Below are 15,171 nucleotides of genomic sequence, written 5' to 3'. Positions count from 1 at the left end.
AAGATTTGTACCAGTGCATGCTATCCAGGTGACCGAGCAGTTATCATACGAAGAGGTTCCAGTGGCCATATTGGACAGACAGGTTCGTCATTTATGAACCAAGAATGTAGCTTCAGTTAAGGTTTTATGAAGGAATAAGAATGTTGAGGAGGTGACTTGGGAAGAAGAAGAGGCAATGAAGACTAAGTACCCGTATTTGTTCCCAGCAGTACAGGAGGTGCAGTCTGAGGCATCATCTCCCCCAGGTATTATTTCATTTCAGTTATCGTGACTGGTTGTGTGAGGCCCTAGTATTATATGTTATAGTATGTGGCCCTGTGTGGCATTATTTTGGGTTGTTGTGTGCAGGACGGGTTGATATAAGTACAGGGGAAACTCTGCCGAAATTTTTATAACCCATGACTGTTCAAACATTCGAGGACGAATGTTCCTAAGGGGGAGAGAATGTGACGCCCTTCATTTGCGTCGTAGTAGAACCCATGGTTTCCTAGTCGGGTATGCCTTTGGAATAGAGACTCGAGCCCGAGTTTGGAGGTATAAAGTGTCTTGCCCCGTTTACAAGGGTACCAGCAGGTATTCCTGGCAATTTGCAGGATTAGAAGTTGAACGAATCGAATCGACGTAATCTGAGCTGAACCTGAGGAAATCTACAGACACTAGTCATCGTCGACGGGCCGTCGTTGTGAGGCGTCGACAGGGTTTCGCAACTGGAAATCTGTAGGCGTAGGTCAACGGTCAAGTCGGCGGACCGTCGACACGACGACGGGTCGTCAACCCGTCCGTCTAACCGCACCACTGGAGCTTTTTATTTTCCAAGTATAAATATATGGTTCACGACCTTATTTCTTATTTTCCTCTATTCCAAATCAGAGAAACCCTAATATTTTCTCTCCCAATATTTTCCATCATTATTAGTGGAGATTTGGTAAGATCCGAGCCCGTGAACCCGTGCTTGTCAAGAAGAAGGTTGTTTTTAGGGTTTCTTCAAGGTTGTGAAGCTTAGGAAGTTGGAGTTGAAGTGATTCTTGGAATCTTAGACCGCTCAAGGTATGTAAATGATTTCTACCCTTGTATTTGAGTCTATTATCAAGAGTTTTAGTGATTTTAAGTAGAGAGAGGATACTTATGGAAGTGGTAAGTTGATGAAGGGTAATATAGTGTTTTAGGGTTATTTTAAGAGATGATTGGGAATGGATTTAAGTATATATATATATATATATATATATATATATATATATATATATATATATATATATATATATCTGTGTGTGTGTGTGTTGTCATTGTGTTGTGGGTACCGTGGTTGATGTTAGATTGAATGAGAAGTCGAAGGGTTGTTGAGCTTACAAGGAAAATGTTGTCCACATTGTCAAGCTCTATTCATATTTAAATTGATTAGTAAGCGAGGTAAATAGTCTAATTAAGGCTTACGTTATCTTAATTGTAGACTTCCAAGTTCGAGAGGTAGAAGTTGGACGATTGGGTATACTTCAAGGTATGTTAAGGTTAACCTTTCTTTCATTTTGGCATGATCTTATAATATGAACGAATAAGCGAGTAAACGAGCTTTCATATTACTCTACTCTTAGAAGCACTAGGAGTACTTCAGTCTTTGATGTTCCTATGCCCCGTCTATGATTGTTCCTTCTGTTCATGGGTCTTGAGATTTCTTATATTGATGATGTTAGCTCAAAGAATGTTCATCGGAGATAGTACGACCTCACGTCACTCCGAGAGTTCTATGTATTCATTTCATTTATGCATTGCATCCATATTCATATCCACATTGACCCGTGACCAGAAGGCGTTATATACGCACTATTATATTATATATGGATCGGGTCGTATGTTCCTCGGCACTACTATTATATTATATATGAATTGGGCCGTACGTTCCTCGGCACTACTATTATATTATATATGGATCGGGCGGTACGTTCCTCGGTATTATTATTATATGATATATGGATCGGGCCGTACGTTCCTCGACATTATTATTATATGATATATGGATCGGGCCGTACGTTCCTCAGCATTATTATTATATGATATATAGATAGGGTCGTATGTTCCTCGGCATTACTATTATATGGGATATGGATCGGGCTGAAAGTTCCTCAGCACTATGACCTACATTTATGTATATGAGCATGATTACCATCGAGAGCATGCATATTATGCGCCCACAGAGGCATTGTCAGTTATACAGATTTATGCAGATACATACAGATACTAGTTCATACAAATACATGCAGACAATTATTTCAGCTTATGAGTTCAAATTTTTATACATGATTGTTCTTACGCCTTTCATACTCAGTACATTATCCGTATGCGACTCCTGTTGCTCGGGGGGCTGCGTTCATGCTCGCGAGTTCGGGTAGGCGAGCGAGGTGGTCCGGCTTAGTAGGACTTCATCCGGCGGTGGTCAGTGCGCTCCATTAATCCGGAGTTGCAGTCTATTTTGGTATGCTAGCCCTTTTGAGATGTATATGCATATGGGTATGACGGGGCCCTATCCCGTCTTTTCTATAGCTTTCATTCCAGTAGAGGTCTGTAGACGGTTGTATGTATTAGTCAGATGATGTAGCCTTGTCGGCTCCCATTCTTTTGTGTACAGTATATGTAGCGGCCTAGCTGGCTTGCACTGTTCTTCAGTATGTATGTGTGTATACAGATTGCACAGAGTTTTTGATGCATTCCTTTCGTGAGATCAGTTTATGCCATTTATGGGCCCTTGATGTTCAGTATGGTTCAGATATGTGTTTAGGGGTGTTTGGTCACTAGAGGTCAGACACTCGTCACGACTCATCGATTTGGGTCGTGACATTAAGTTATAATACATATAACTTAAACACACACACACACACACACACACACACACACACACACACACACGTATATATATATATATATATATATATATATATATATATATATATATATATATATATAGCTAAGCATATAACTTAAGTATATTTATATTATAAGTATATTCTTAGTATATTTTAGGTATATCTAGTATAAATATACTTAAGTTATAAATAGAAAGTTATAAACTTAGAAAACACTTAACTTATAAATAACTTAAGTTATAATACATATAACTTAAACATATATATATTATAAACAGCTAAGCATATAAGTTAAATTTTTTCTAAGTTTATAAATTTCTATTTTATAACTTAAGTATATTTATATTATAGCTTATAAGTATATTCTTAGTATATTTTAGGTATATCTAGTAGAAATATATTTAAGTTATAAATAGAAAGTTATAACTTAAGCATATAACTTAATATATATATATATATATATATATATGTTGTTAGTTAGTAAATATATAAACTTTAGTTATAAACTTATATAACATATATAAATATACCTACAATATACTAAGAAATACTATAATATACATATATTTTACAAAAAACAAAAAAAGCTTTTTTTCACGTTTAAAACCGGCCGGTTCCAGTTTCCAACTTTCCAACCGGTAACCAGTGGCCGGTTCTAGTTTTTTGATCGGAAACCGGTCGGTTTTCTAACCGGTTGCCGGTCCGGGCCGGTTCCAACCTGTTAACAGGCTTAAGTTGGACAATCAATAGAAAAGGAGAAAAATAAGAATATAGAATTTAATGTCATTGAAAACTCAAACCTACCTTTTGATCTTGGTAATAATTCTTTGGTCACAATCAAGGGCAGTTTCTGTTCACATAAAAAGTGCAGAAATACCTACATTCTATTGTGACGTTCATGAATTCCAGACCCTACATAGCCCCCACAATCTTTTTTGTTTATTCTAAACCCACCATTCCATAAACAGCTAAAGCATGTGATCCTTCTTTACGTACACTGATGTTATGTGGACTAAATTATTGTCAGTTTGGACACTTGGCTATGTGTATATATACTATCATATTATATAGTACACTGTACACAAACCTCATGCTACTACTCATTTACATATAAAAACCTTAGCACAAAACCATGGGCGTTGTGTTTTCTTCCATCCCCAACACTTTTGTTGCTTCTTCTATTCTGTGAATCCTCATGGATCTAATCATATTTTCCTTTGTTTCATTCTATACTGACGGTATTTGACTGAACTAGTTTAGAAAAGAAATAAAGTTGTCACATACGCAAAACACACTTGAAAATTGTGATTTTAAACACGGCATAACATTTATGTGACTATAAGAAAGATCTCATTAAGTAAACTGAGAAGTTTAACATCTCATTAAGTAAACTGAGAAGTTTAAGGTAGACTATGAAGAAAACAGTAACGTACAAAAATCAAACTAATGGAGTATGATTCCACTTGCCAACTATACATAGGAGGAATTCATTTATATTTCCTTTCATACACTTATAGATAAATCAATAAAGACAAATTCAAGATTTAAATCAGCAGATGCAGAATACTACCTACCGAACTCGCCTAGTGCGCCTACTTTGCAATTTGCATCCGTCTATGCTTATAAGTTCATTTTTTCTTACTTTTTGGATAGTGTAGGACTGAATAACTACAAAATTATTCATAATTTCATATAGTCGATCCAACTAGTTTGATATCGAAGTCGAAATATAGCTGATTAATTGATTGATAAATTAAGTTAGAAGAAAGAGAATGAAGAGGAGGAATTCAGGGGAGGCACTGTTGCTAAGGAAGACAAAGGTACAAAAACTTAAGCCCGTGAACGTTGCATGTGATCATAAAAGAGCTGTTATAATCAGTACCCTTGACCACTTATATACCCAATCACGTGCGTCTTTTTTTGGCTTTTATAATCAGAAAGAAGAAACAAGAATAAATAGTTATTCTGGTAAAAACAATAATAGTACTAACCTTAACTTATAATTGCTACTTTCATACTAGTAATAGTCCAATAATAGCAACTCTAAAATTATTTTCTAATCATTTGTGCATGAAAAGACACAAGGTACAATAAATTAAAGAAGAGGAAAAAGGCAATGCATGCATACTTAAACACAAAAAAACTACTTCCTCCATTCCATAATAAGTGACTCTTTTAGTTCATGCACACCCTTTAAGAAATTGCTTACTTTTAGAAAATTATAAGTATTTTTACTAACTTACCCCTAATTAATGCTTAGAAAAAGAAAAGTTATTTAATGATTCTTGATTATAAATAAGGGTAAGTTTGGAAGAATAGGATTAATTTCTTCTTGAAATCGTAAAGCGTCAGTTATTTTGAAACAAAATAAAAGGCGTAAAAGGTCACTTAATATGGAATGGAGGGAGTATATCTTTATTTTGACAGGTGAACAAATGCATATCTTAATTTAATTTTTGCAATCAGTGTTTATGTAAATTAAATTTCCCTTATTTGCAAGAATCTAACACATTATTTTACATGGAAATTGAAACCAACTGTTTTCATTTTTTTTTACTCATATGATAGGGTAATAAAAAAATTGCAGCCAAACAAAATCACATCAAGAAAGGGAAGTTAATTAATAAAAGAAAAAAGGAGATAGGGGGACAAAGAATGAAGGACATAAATGCCTAGCTAACATATTATTATTAAAACAAAAACTATATTGCTTATGCATGTACAGTTTTTATTTAACACCGAGCATATTCCTTCCTATATAAACCACCAGAAGCTCCTCTGTTGGCTAAGTAAAAAAGACAGAGCAGTTACCAACTCCTTACTCTCCTCCATTGTTTCTCTCTTTCTACCATTAAAAAAAATGGGAGGATTAAGTTTTAGAAGCTTCACATTTGTGTTCATAGTTGCATTTCTCGTATGGTCGTCGTCAAATGTAGAGATTTGTAATGCAAGAAGAGGCAAGCATTGGAGACAACAAACAAGAACTTCCTCTGCTTCTTTGTACAAGAAGAAAGGAAAGTCTCATGGTAACAATCACCACCACAAAAGTGGGAGCAAGCCGAAACCAAAATACTCGTCTCCACCATCAAGTACACCGAAAAACCCCCCAAGCAAAGGTTACGACAATGTACCGTCGACCAACATCTTTGATGTAAGAAATTTCGGTGCCAAAGGAGATGGCAAGACCGATGACACTAAGGTAAACTCAAATTTTGATCTACCATGACACTAGTTAGAAAGTTACAGGCTAACTTTCACGAATCATCACTGAACTTTCTTCATTATTAGACTGAGTAACTGCTTCAAGCATAGTGTAACTTTAAAATTCAGTGACATTACGTAAAATTCACTCAGAATTAGCCTATTGTCAGTTTCAGTCAATAATTATTTGTTTTCTACTCTTTCAATTCTCTATAGATTTTAGAAACACGAGAATGCAGGACTATTTGCTATTTGCCATACTCCAATTTACCAAACTATAGGCTAAACTTTTGATATTCCTATTGGAGCTCAATTGCCAAAATGTCAGCTCATAGAACCTGCAAATTGTCACTTATGAATGGTCCTTCATCATGTTCAAGAAAGAAAAAGTTTGTTCAGTAAGAGGGTCTCACGGGTTACCAACTAGACAATGTAAATAAAGTGGATGAAAAGAGTTTCTGGGAATTCACATAAATAATTTCATGTTTACAGGACAAAAAGTTAGGTAACTGTGATAATTCGATTTCTGTATTATTAATGAACTAACTTTGGGGATACAGAAATATATAATAGGAAAAAAAAAAATACAAATAAGATAAGACAGAACTGCAAGCAGAGTCATAGAGAAAAATGAGGTGGCTCCCACTAAAATGATTCTCGTTAGGGTAGTTCACACTAACTTACAACTGAATATGTTATGAATATCTGATAGTACATATTAGTAACCTGATTTCAAAAATAAAATAGAAGGTGAAAAATGCATATATTTACTTTACTAACCATGAAATCTTTAATTCTTGTGATTCAAAAACAGGCATTTCAAGATGCATGGGCAGCTGCTTGTAAAGTGGAAGCTTCAACGATGATCGTTCCATCTCAATATGTATTCCTTGTCGGACCAATTTCATTCTCAGGTCCATACTGTCAGCACAACATTGTTTTTCAGGTCAGTAAAGATACAGATTATCTGCAAATATGTAAAAACTATGTTACTTAGATCTTTAATCATTGACATATTTGTGTCGAAGGGGTTTGACACGAGTATGCATACTTCATACGAGTTATTTCAAGTACACTAGAAATTATTAAAAAAATGCTCATAATTGCATAAATATCTGTGAACAAGTCCATATAATAGAGTCTAAAACTGCTGGCTATACTAAAAGGTCTATAACTCTGTCCTCTTTGGCTATGCAAATACAAAATACCTCTGTACTCAACAATTACACGATTCTGAATCACAATTTTGATACTAATTCTAATACGTAAGGCAACATTCAAGAACCCATTATATGTGTCAGTCTTCAAATTGCAGATTAGGGACCATTTTTGATGAATATGCTCTATTTTGCAGCTTGATGGGACGTTAATTGCACCAGTTGATGCCAAATCTTGGGGTTCAGGTCTTTTTCAATGGCTTGACTTTACCAAATTGGTAGGGATTACAGTTAAAGGAAGTGGGGTGATTGATGGGAGGGGTTCAGTTTGGTGGCAAGATACCCCATATTCTGATCCTCTAGATGATGAATTAAAACTAATCATCCCACTAAACAAGACATTATTGAGACATCCTCCAACTCCTGTAATTATCTGTCCTCAATTTTTGGAATTCACAATTATGGATATATATCATGTTTCGATTTCTGTTCATTTCTAATACTCTTTTTCCAAAATTTTGCGTGGCAGCTGAATAGCTCACTTAGTGGAAAGATGCCAAGCATTAAGCCAACAGTAAGTGACAACTTCAAACACCTTATCTTTTCAAGCTGCATATTTTGGCCATTAAGTGTTCATTTCGATCTAAACGAATCATTGAAATGCAGGCTCTTCGATTCTATGGGAGTTTCAATGTTACTGTAACAGGAATCAGAATTCAGAATAGTCAACAATGCCATCTCAAGTTTGACAATTGCATAGGGGTATCGGTATACAATTTCACTGCCACGTCTCCTGGAGATAGTCCTAATACAGATGGAATCCATTTACAGAACTCCAAAGACGCGCTAATCCGCAGTTCCAACATCGCTTGTGGTGAGAATAATTTAGTTCTTAATTCAGCCAGTTCAAGTAAATACTAGAAATCAGTCAAAATGCTTAAGAGATGAGGCAATTATTTCTTCCAAAATTGAGAGCTCAGTCTCCACTATGTGTAGTGATTGACAGAAAAAGTTTCCCTTAACACTAAATGTTTACAACAAACATAACTAATAACTGGAGAACATGCCAGAATATTGTCCACTTTGATAATTCCATAAGGACCACATTCTTGAATTTTTGACCACTAACACTTCGACACATAGCAACCACCTATCTATTATATATACTTTGTGCACCACAAGCTTGAAGACCCTACCTGCAAAAACTGATCTTGTCCATATAGTAAAAAAGTAATTTCCCTATAGAGAGACTTTTAGCCCCACACAGAGGAAATTTGTCCTTTGTCAATTATTTCAGTTCAATTGAATCTTTGTCATTTAGTTCAGTCCTATTGCATTATCAGCAGATATCGAAACTGCTCAAAATAAGATGGAAACCTAGATGACAACTTTACGATAGCATAAACAATTTGAACATCAAAAGAGCCAAGCACATATTTGTCCTTCAATTAAAAATGTTAGTACATGCTAAAAATACTCATCGATTTTTTATTTATTTTATTTGTACAGGAGATGACTGTGTCTCCATACAAACTGGATGCACCAATGTGTATGTACACAACGTAAATTGTGGACCAGGACATGGAATCAGCATTGGAGGACTAGGGAAAGACAACACAAAGGCTTGTGTTTCAAATATTACAGTCAAAGATGTTGTTATGAAGAACACAATGAACGGCGTCAGGATTAAGACATGGCAGGTATGCTTTTTCATAGTTACTTAAAGACATTTTTACTATGGGACTGCAAACTTTTACTAACCAGATTTGAGTTCAAATGTATCTACAACGATCATTAACGTTAGATTCTACTATTGCAGGGTGGGTCAGGGTCAGTACAAGGAGTGTTTTTCTCAAACATTCAAATGAACGAAGTGCAGCTACCAATTGTAATTGATCAGTTCTATTGTGACAAGAGAAATTGCAAGAACCAGACAGCTGCAGTGGCTTTATCAGGAATCAACTATGAAGGTATTAAAGGAACATATACAGTAAAACCAGTGCATCTAGCATGCAGTGACAGTATGCCATGTCAAGAAGTGACCCTCACGAATATCCAACTAAAGCCAATACAAGAGCGTTACCACATGTATGATCCATATTGTTGGCAGACGTTCGGAGAGTTATATACTCCTACTCAACCTCCAATTCAGTGTTTACAAACCGGCAAACCAGCGAGTAACAAAATTCAGGCAGATCATGATCAATGCTAGTACAGTAAGACTATTACCTATATTTATATATTTTTGGTGTCTTTATGTGTGAGGTTGGCATACTTTTGCAGACCCCTATTACACCATATATAGAATGATTGCATATTCTTAATGCATAAGAGTATAGAATTTCTTCTTCTTCTTTTTTTTCCTTTAATAGGATTACTGTATGTGGTATTGAATTATTTTTAATAGCAAGGATTTCTATAGTAAGGTATGAGAGAAGGCACTTCCATCTGGATTACACTGTCAACTTGTTCTGCCAGATTGACACCAAAACCATTACTAACATACCAATACTGACTGAAATTGCTACTCAGGATATTCTATCTGTTACATAACCAAATGAAAAGAATTTAGGATACTTTGCAGCCATGAAGAGAATTATAACCATTGGACATTTTTTAGAAAGAATACTTTAACGGATGGCAGAAGTTTTTGAAACCAGCATAAATAGAAAAAAAAAAAAAATCGATGAAAGTAAACTCCAACCAAGGACAGCTTTTCACAACCTTTGCAACAACCAAATCTTCATTTGCCAACATACGTGAATCGCTTCTCATCAAGCAAATATTCCCCTTAAATTATGGTAAAGACCACATCCAAACGACTTTCTTCAGGGCTCAAGCTCTTAAAATTTAAATAGACTGATACCTAAGAGAGACCAGGAAAAGACGTAATTGATGTGCACTCCAGTGTAGTTTTCTTCTTCTTTTAAGTTTAAGTTGTGAAGCCAGAAAAAGCGAGGATATTACTTGCTATCGACAAATGTTTTTATAAAACACTTAGCGAAGAAAGTTAGTGTTTGATGGACCCCAGCATCTAAGACTCCGCTATGTTTTCAAGAATTTTAACATACCACAGACATTAGCAGATAAAACAGCAGACTCTTTTCAACAGCTAGAGGTGGTCATGTTCCCATACGCACAAATTTCGATGCATATGCCTTCATTAAAAAGCCAGTGGTTGATCCCTATAATAAGCTTTATGAATTCATAAGCCAGGGACCTAGCAACTGGACAAAATCTGCAGTTAACTAAAATCTCAACTCCCTCAAGTCACTTTAAAAAAGCACACAGGTATCATAGATTAAGGTAGTAAACTAACAAACTCAAATCAAATAAAGTGCATCACCTTGCACATGATTATTGGAGCAGACTCCAAATAGCGTGAAATAATCACCTTCTTAAGGTAATTAAATATTGAGTAACCAGTTCCACTCTGTTTACCTATTTAAGTAGAACATGAAAGCTTGCAATTATGAAGTCTTGAGCAGCTGCTGATGTTAACCATGGAAGCTCAGATCCTTAGATCAGTTGATCTCTCATTAATGCTTTCCAAGATCCCCTGCCATTTATATGTTCATTCCTTGACTGTGATCCATCTTCTTATTTAAGTGAAACTCCTTCGATAGAAAACATATGGAGTATTCCATCTGCCTAGTCTCTGCAAGACAGAATAAATCTTCTAATGAGTATCATTACCCTTTTGTCACTTGAAAAGGGTGATAGATGACTTTGCTTTATTTTCATAAAAATTAAAAAGATCCAGCTTTCCTATTTTTGTCAACGAACGGGATGGAACTTATCTGTTTCTAATGAGTACGAAAATCGTGTAATCTGTGGACCATAACGACAGTTCCTGAAATAGCCGTCAGCAACTGACACTTTGAATGGAATTATCGAGTTCAAACGAAAAAGAGTACTTCAAAAACAAACGGAGACAACAAATAGCTTTTGCAAAAAAAAAGGCTAAATGTTTGTCATGTGCACCTTGACACAATTAGCATTTGGAATTTTCAGCTCTACCCGTGGTCTAAGCTGTTAAAACTTGTACTGTAGTTTTTCTTTCTTCTATTTTTCAGTGAAGTGGGAGACAGATTCCAAGTTATTCAACCTTTGCGCATCAACGGGAAAAAACCTTTGTGCAACCTGGAAGGAAAGAAGGAGAGAACAGTTTTATCAAATGCATATAACATAAAGAAACTACTGAGAAATGCAAGGATAGAATAGTACTTAGTTCAAAGAGTTTCTTAGAATTACAACTTCTGTCTACAAAAATCCATATTTTGGAGACGATCAAAAATATCATCGATGCTATTAACAACATCATTTTACAATACAAGTTCCTTTATAATCAGTCAACAAACCATTTCCCATCCTTTTACTTGATTTTCACAGTATTCATTGCTGAACTAGCAAGTAAACCACATAAACTGTCCTCTGCAATTCTCCGGCAAGGTTATCTTCCCTTCAACTTAACTGAGAAACTATAGCACACATCCACAAATAGATGGTAAAAGTTTATGATTAGCTGCTACGAAATATTCTTGACAATTTTTCAGATTCACAAAAATTCGCAGCACAGATAATTGGTCAACAAATACGTTATACATACTCTGCCTCCATCTGTCATATGCATGATCACTTGAAGTAAGGATTATTTTCAATGATTTTATTTGTCATTCTGCCATAAGTCTTGTCTCCTAGCCAGTACATCTGTCCATAACCAATTCAAATATTAGATTGTTACTCAAATTGAGTAAAAACTAGAAATTGTGGCACACTCAATACATGTCACAATTTGAACCTTTTTTCCGCTTTAGAATTTAAACCAAGGGTTTTAGTACTTACGAAAGTAATAATTAGCAAAAAGGAAGACGTGAGAAAAAATGTGGCTAGATGAACAACAAGCTTCCCATCACACTTTAGACTGCGTAATTCTCGCATTCAGATCTATTTGGAACAAGGGATGCTTTGTGCACTGAGCGGCCCTTATTTGCTACTTCTATTTGGACTTCTGATTGGTTTAGTTGTCAATATTATCATTTGTAAAATCATTAAACAAAGGGCCTAATTTGATCATGGACAATAAATCTCAGGTCTTATTTTCCAAATTATTGCTTCATGTGCAACTAGAAGTTGTGGGAGAAGTATTAAACCAACTAAACACTCTTCAAATATCCTCTATAGATTGTTGTTCACATAGCAAACGTGAAAAACTGAAAATCAAAAGATAAAAGAAAAGCAAAAAAAAAAAAAGGGATAGGCATGAAAGTAAGTGCAGAGTTTCCCAACTCTGCTACAGGATTTGCTTTTCTTCTTCTTCTTCTTCTTCTTCTTTTTTTTTTTTTTTTTTTTTTAATAATTATGCTCTTGCTCTTTTGAGTTTCCACTATCTATTATTTTAAAATGTATTAGTCAACCATGAACAATGAAGTACATTAATCAACTTTTATAATCGTATGTTTTTCTTGATAGAGATTAGAGAGTGCACGCATTGAGTTTGCTCTTAAGCTATTGCTCAATAAGAAAGGAATATGATTACTGTTCCAGATACAAACTGAATCTTGCTTTTTAACTTCTTTTCCAAATCAAAAGCCACTAATTCCTTCTTGTACATAACGGTGGTATTCGCGCTACCTTGCACACACCTCTCTTAATCCTGTCGAAGTGGGCACCTAAGTACCAAAACTTAGAGACATAAAAGGCTTTGAATTGTTAGTGAAGATACTACTGCTCTTTTGGGATAATGGATGCAGGTTTAATATAAACACATTTTCTTTTTACCATCTCAAAATACTTGTGTGTTTTTCATTTACGCCTTTTAAGAAAACATTAATAAGGGAGTGTTTTGACTATTTTAGTCTCTTAAAATATTTCACCATGTAATCTTTACTGGATAAATGTTTAGAAGTACAAGACAACTAATTCTTTTTGGTACGCGAACTCACAGCATCAGCAATTAATATAAGGATAAAATGAAGAAAAAAAAAACTACTTAATTTTGTCTTTGATTAAATGAAATGACAAGTATTTTGAGTAAGGACGACAAGTATTTTGAGACGGAGAGAGTAAGAGCCTGTTTGGATTGACTTATGTTAAGTGTTTTTAAGTCAAAATAACATTTAAACACCTTTATAGTGTCTGGATAAGATAAAAAAAATATTCTTAAGCACTTATTTGTAAGCCGTTATAAGCCCATTAAAGTAGACTCTAACTTTTATGGTAGATATTACATGATTCCAAAATAAATCTGTAGATCAAGTAATTTATTGAGTTGGTGTAAACATTAATAAATTTTTATCCCTCCTGCTGATGTAGGGGCGGTAATAAAATGACAAAAGGAATCAAGGAAAGAGATAAAGAAAGTTACCCCATAGTGTTATGGAGTCAATTTTCCCACAATATTTCGTTGGCTTTACCCTAGGCAGAGATCCCGCAGTCCCAGTTTCCAATTTTCATGTAGTAAATTTACAAACAAAATAGAATGATTTGGGGCACTGCTATTTCAACTTTTGAACCAGTGTAAGAGAATTGTGCAAAAACAGCTTATGCACCAGAACTTCAAGTTCAAAGCCTGCGGGTGGAATTTAAATACACACTATCATATTTTGTTAAGTGGATTGGGGGAGGTTTCTCATTAAAGTTCAGCGATTTAACCGCAAAAATTATATTTACAAATATACTCCAATTTAAAAAGCGAATACCCTTCATCTATTTTCATTTTTATTTTTTTCATTTAAGAACGTTGTCTTAGAGTTTATAAAAACTTGGGTTTTATCTTGCCCCTTGTTTTTATTGTGGGTCTAAGTTTTAATTTTTAATTAAGGATGTTTTTTTTTTAAAGGTTTTTTGGGTTTTAAATTTTTTTGATTTTGCCCCAACATTTTTAATACTTTCCCCTCAGTTTTTTTTTTTAAAACCTTTGCCCCTCAATAAACCCCAAAAATCCCAAAAATGGGTAAAAAAAAAAAAAAGGCGAAAAAATTTTTTTTCTTTTCCCCCCGTTCCTTCTTTCGGTTCTTCTTCCTCTTCCTTTTTTTTTTTCCGCCTTCCTTCTTTTTTTCTCCCTTCTTCCTTCTTCCATTTTTCTTCTCCTTCTTTATCCCTTTTTTGTGCCATTTTTAAAATTTTAACAAAGAAAAAACTAAACCCCCGTTTTTCAATTTTTTTGGAATTTTTGTGTCTACATGGGGTTTCTTTAAGTTTTCGCTTTCCCCCTTCCCTTAGTGCGGATTTTTAAGAATTTGTCAAAAAGAAAAAGAAAAAATTTATTTTAATTTTTGGGCATTATGGTAATTTTTTTCCCTTTGGGAATAAAATATTCGTTTTTTTCAATTATTTATCGGGGTTTTTTTGATTTTCAACAATTTACGGGACTTGTCCAAAAAGTCTAAAAAGAAAAACTTTAATTTTTCCCAAAACTGTTGTGTTTTAAGAAGCCTTTTTTTCCATTGTATTCCCACAATTACACTTTTATTATTCATTAGACTAATTTTTTTAAAAACGTAGTATGAATAAGTTCTTGGATTTTGAGTTGTTCAAAGGGGTTTCACGTTTCAAAAATCTTCTTGTTTCACAACCAGTCCGTGGTTTAAATTTTCCCCGGAACCTTGGGGCCCAAAAGTAAGCCATTGAATTTTTGGAAAAATTTTAACGGCAATAATAAATTGTTCCAACCATTTTCTTGGAAACTTCAATTTTCTTTTGGGTTAAAAAACTCAAAAAGGGACTCCCCAGTTTGTTAGGGGTGCAAAAGGATAGTACTTTTTGAACGGGTAATCCATTTTTCAAAACCCGATTCATCGTTCCCAAAAGTCATTACGTTTTTTATTTTGTTACTATCCTTTTTGACCTTTTTTTTTTAAAAAAAAAATTGTAACATCCCGTAAATCCCAAATTTGGTAAAATGTGAATCTAGTATAAAATATTTTTAGCTATACAATCTTTTGGGATGAACTTCG

The 15,171-nt window shown here is 34.5% G+C and overlaps 1 protein-coding gene and 1 long non-coding RNA gene across 8 annotated transcripts; one reads left to right on the top strand and one right to left on the bottom strand.

Annotated features, from left to right (window-relative positions):
- The first annotated feature begins 5,636 nt into the window (after positions 1-5,636).
- LOC132044250 (polygalacturonase At1g48100-like) lies at positions 5,637-9,666 on the top strand. Its single transcript, XM_059434742.1, has 7 exons — positions 5,637-6,054; positions 6,871-7,002; positions 7,411-7,638; positions 7,743-7,787; positions 7,880-8,087; positions 8,723-8,913; positions 9,033-9,666. Exons 1-7 carry the CDS (start codon positions 5,716-5,718, stop codon positions 9,423-9,425), a joined length of 1,536 nt encoding a protein of 511 aa, XP_059290725.1. The 5' UTR covers positions 5,637-5,715; the 3' UTR covers positions 9,426-9,666.
- Positions 6,563-13,916, bottom strand: LOC132044251 (uncharacterized). Of its 7 annotated transcripts, none has more exons than XR_009412087.1 (4): positions 13,581-13,916; positions 11,198-11,923; positions 10,655-11,066; positions 6,563-7,023 (listed from the first exon to the last, which is right to left on the bottom strand). It is a non-coding gene; the product is annotated as an uncharacterized LOC132044251 (long non-coding RNA). The 7 variants fall into 7 exon arrangements; XR_009412086.1 differs by having other exon boundaries at positions 10,655-10,871; XR_009412085.1 differs by having other exon boundaries at positions 10,655-11,356; positions 11,575-11,923.
- Positions 13,917-15,171: the final 1,255 nt, after the last annotated feature.

The sequence above is a fragment of the Lycium ferocissimum genome, unplaced genomic scaffold (assembly GCF_029784015.1).
Source record: "Lycium ferocissimum isolate CSIRO_LF1 unplaced genomic scaffold, AGI_CSIRO_Lferr_CH_V1 ctg407, whole genome shotgun sequence".
Taxonomy (NCBI): domain Eukaryota; kingdom Viridiplantae; phylum Streptophyta; class Magnoliopsida; order Solanales; family Solanaceae; genus Lycium; species Lycium ferocissimum.
The sequence above is the reverse complement of the archived record's forward strand: the minus strand, read 5'-3'. Positions and strand labels throughout refer to the sequence as shown.

What these genes read in the sequence shown, in the direction of transcription:
- LOC132044250 (XM_059434742.1), top strand. Translation starts at nt 5,716, where the DNA reads ATGGGAGGATTAAGTTTTAGAAGCTTCACATTTGTGTTCATAGTTGCA. An exon ending in TGCCAAGCATTAAGCCAACA is followed by an intron (nt 7,788 to 7,879) that starts GTAAGTGACAAC and finishes ATTGAAATGCAG; the next exon opens with GCTCTTCGATTCTATGGGAG. An exon ending in TCAGGATTAAGACATGGCAG is followed by an intron (nt 8,914 to 9,032) that starts GTATGCTTTTTC and finishes CTACTATTGCAG; the next exon opens with GGTGGGTCAGGGTCAGTACA.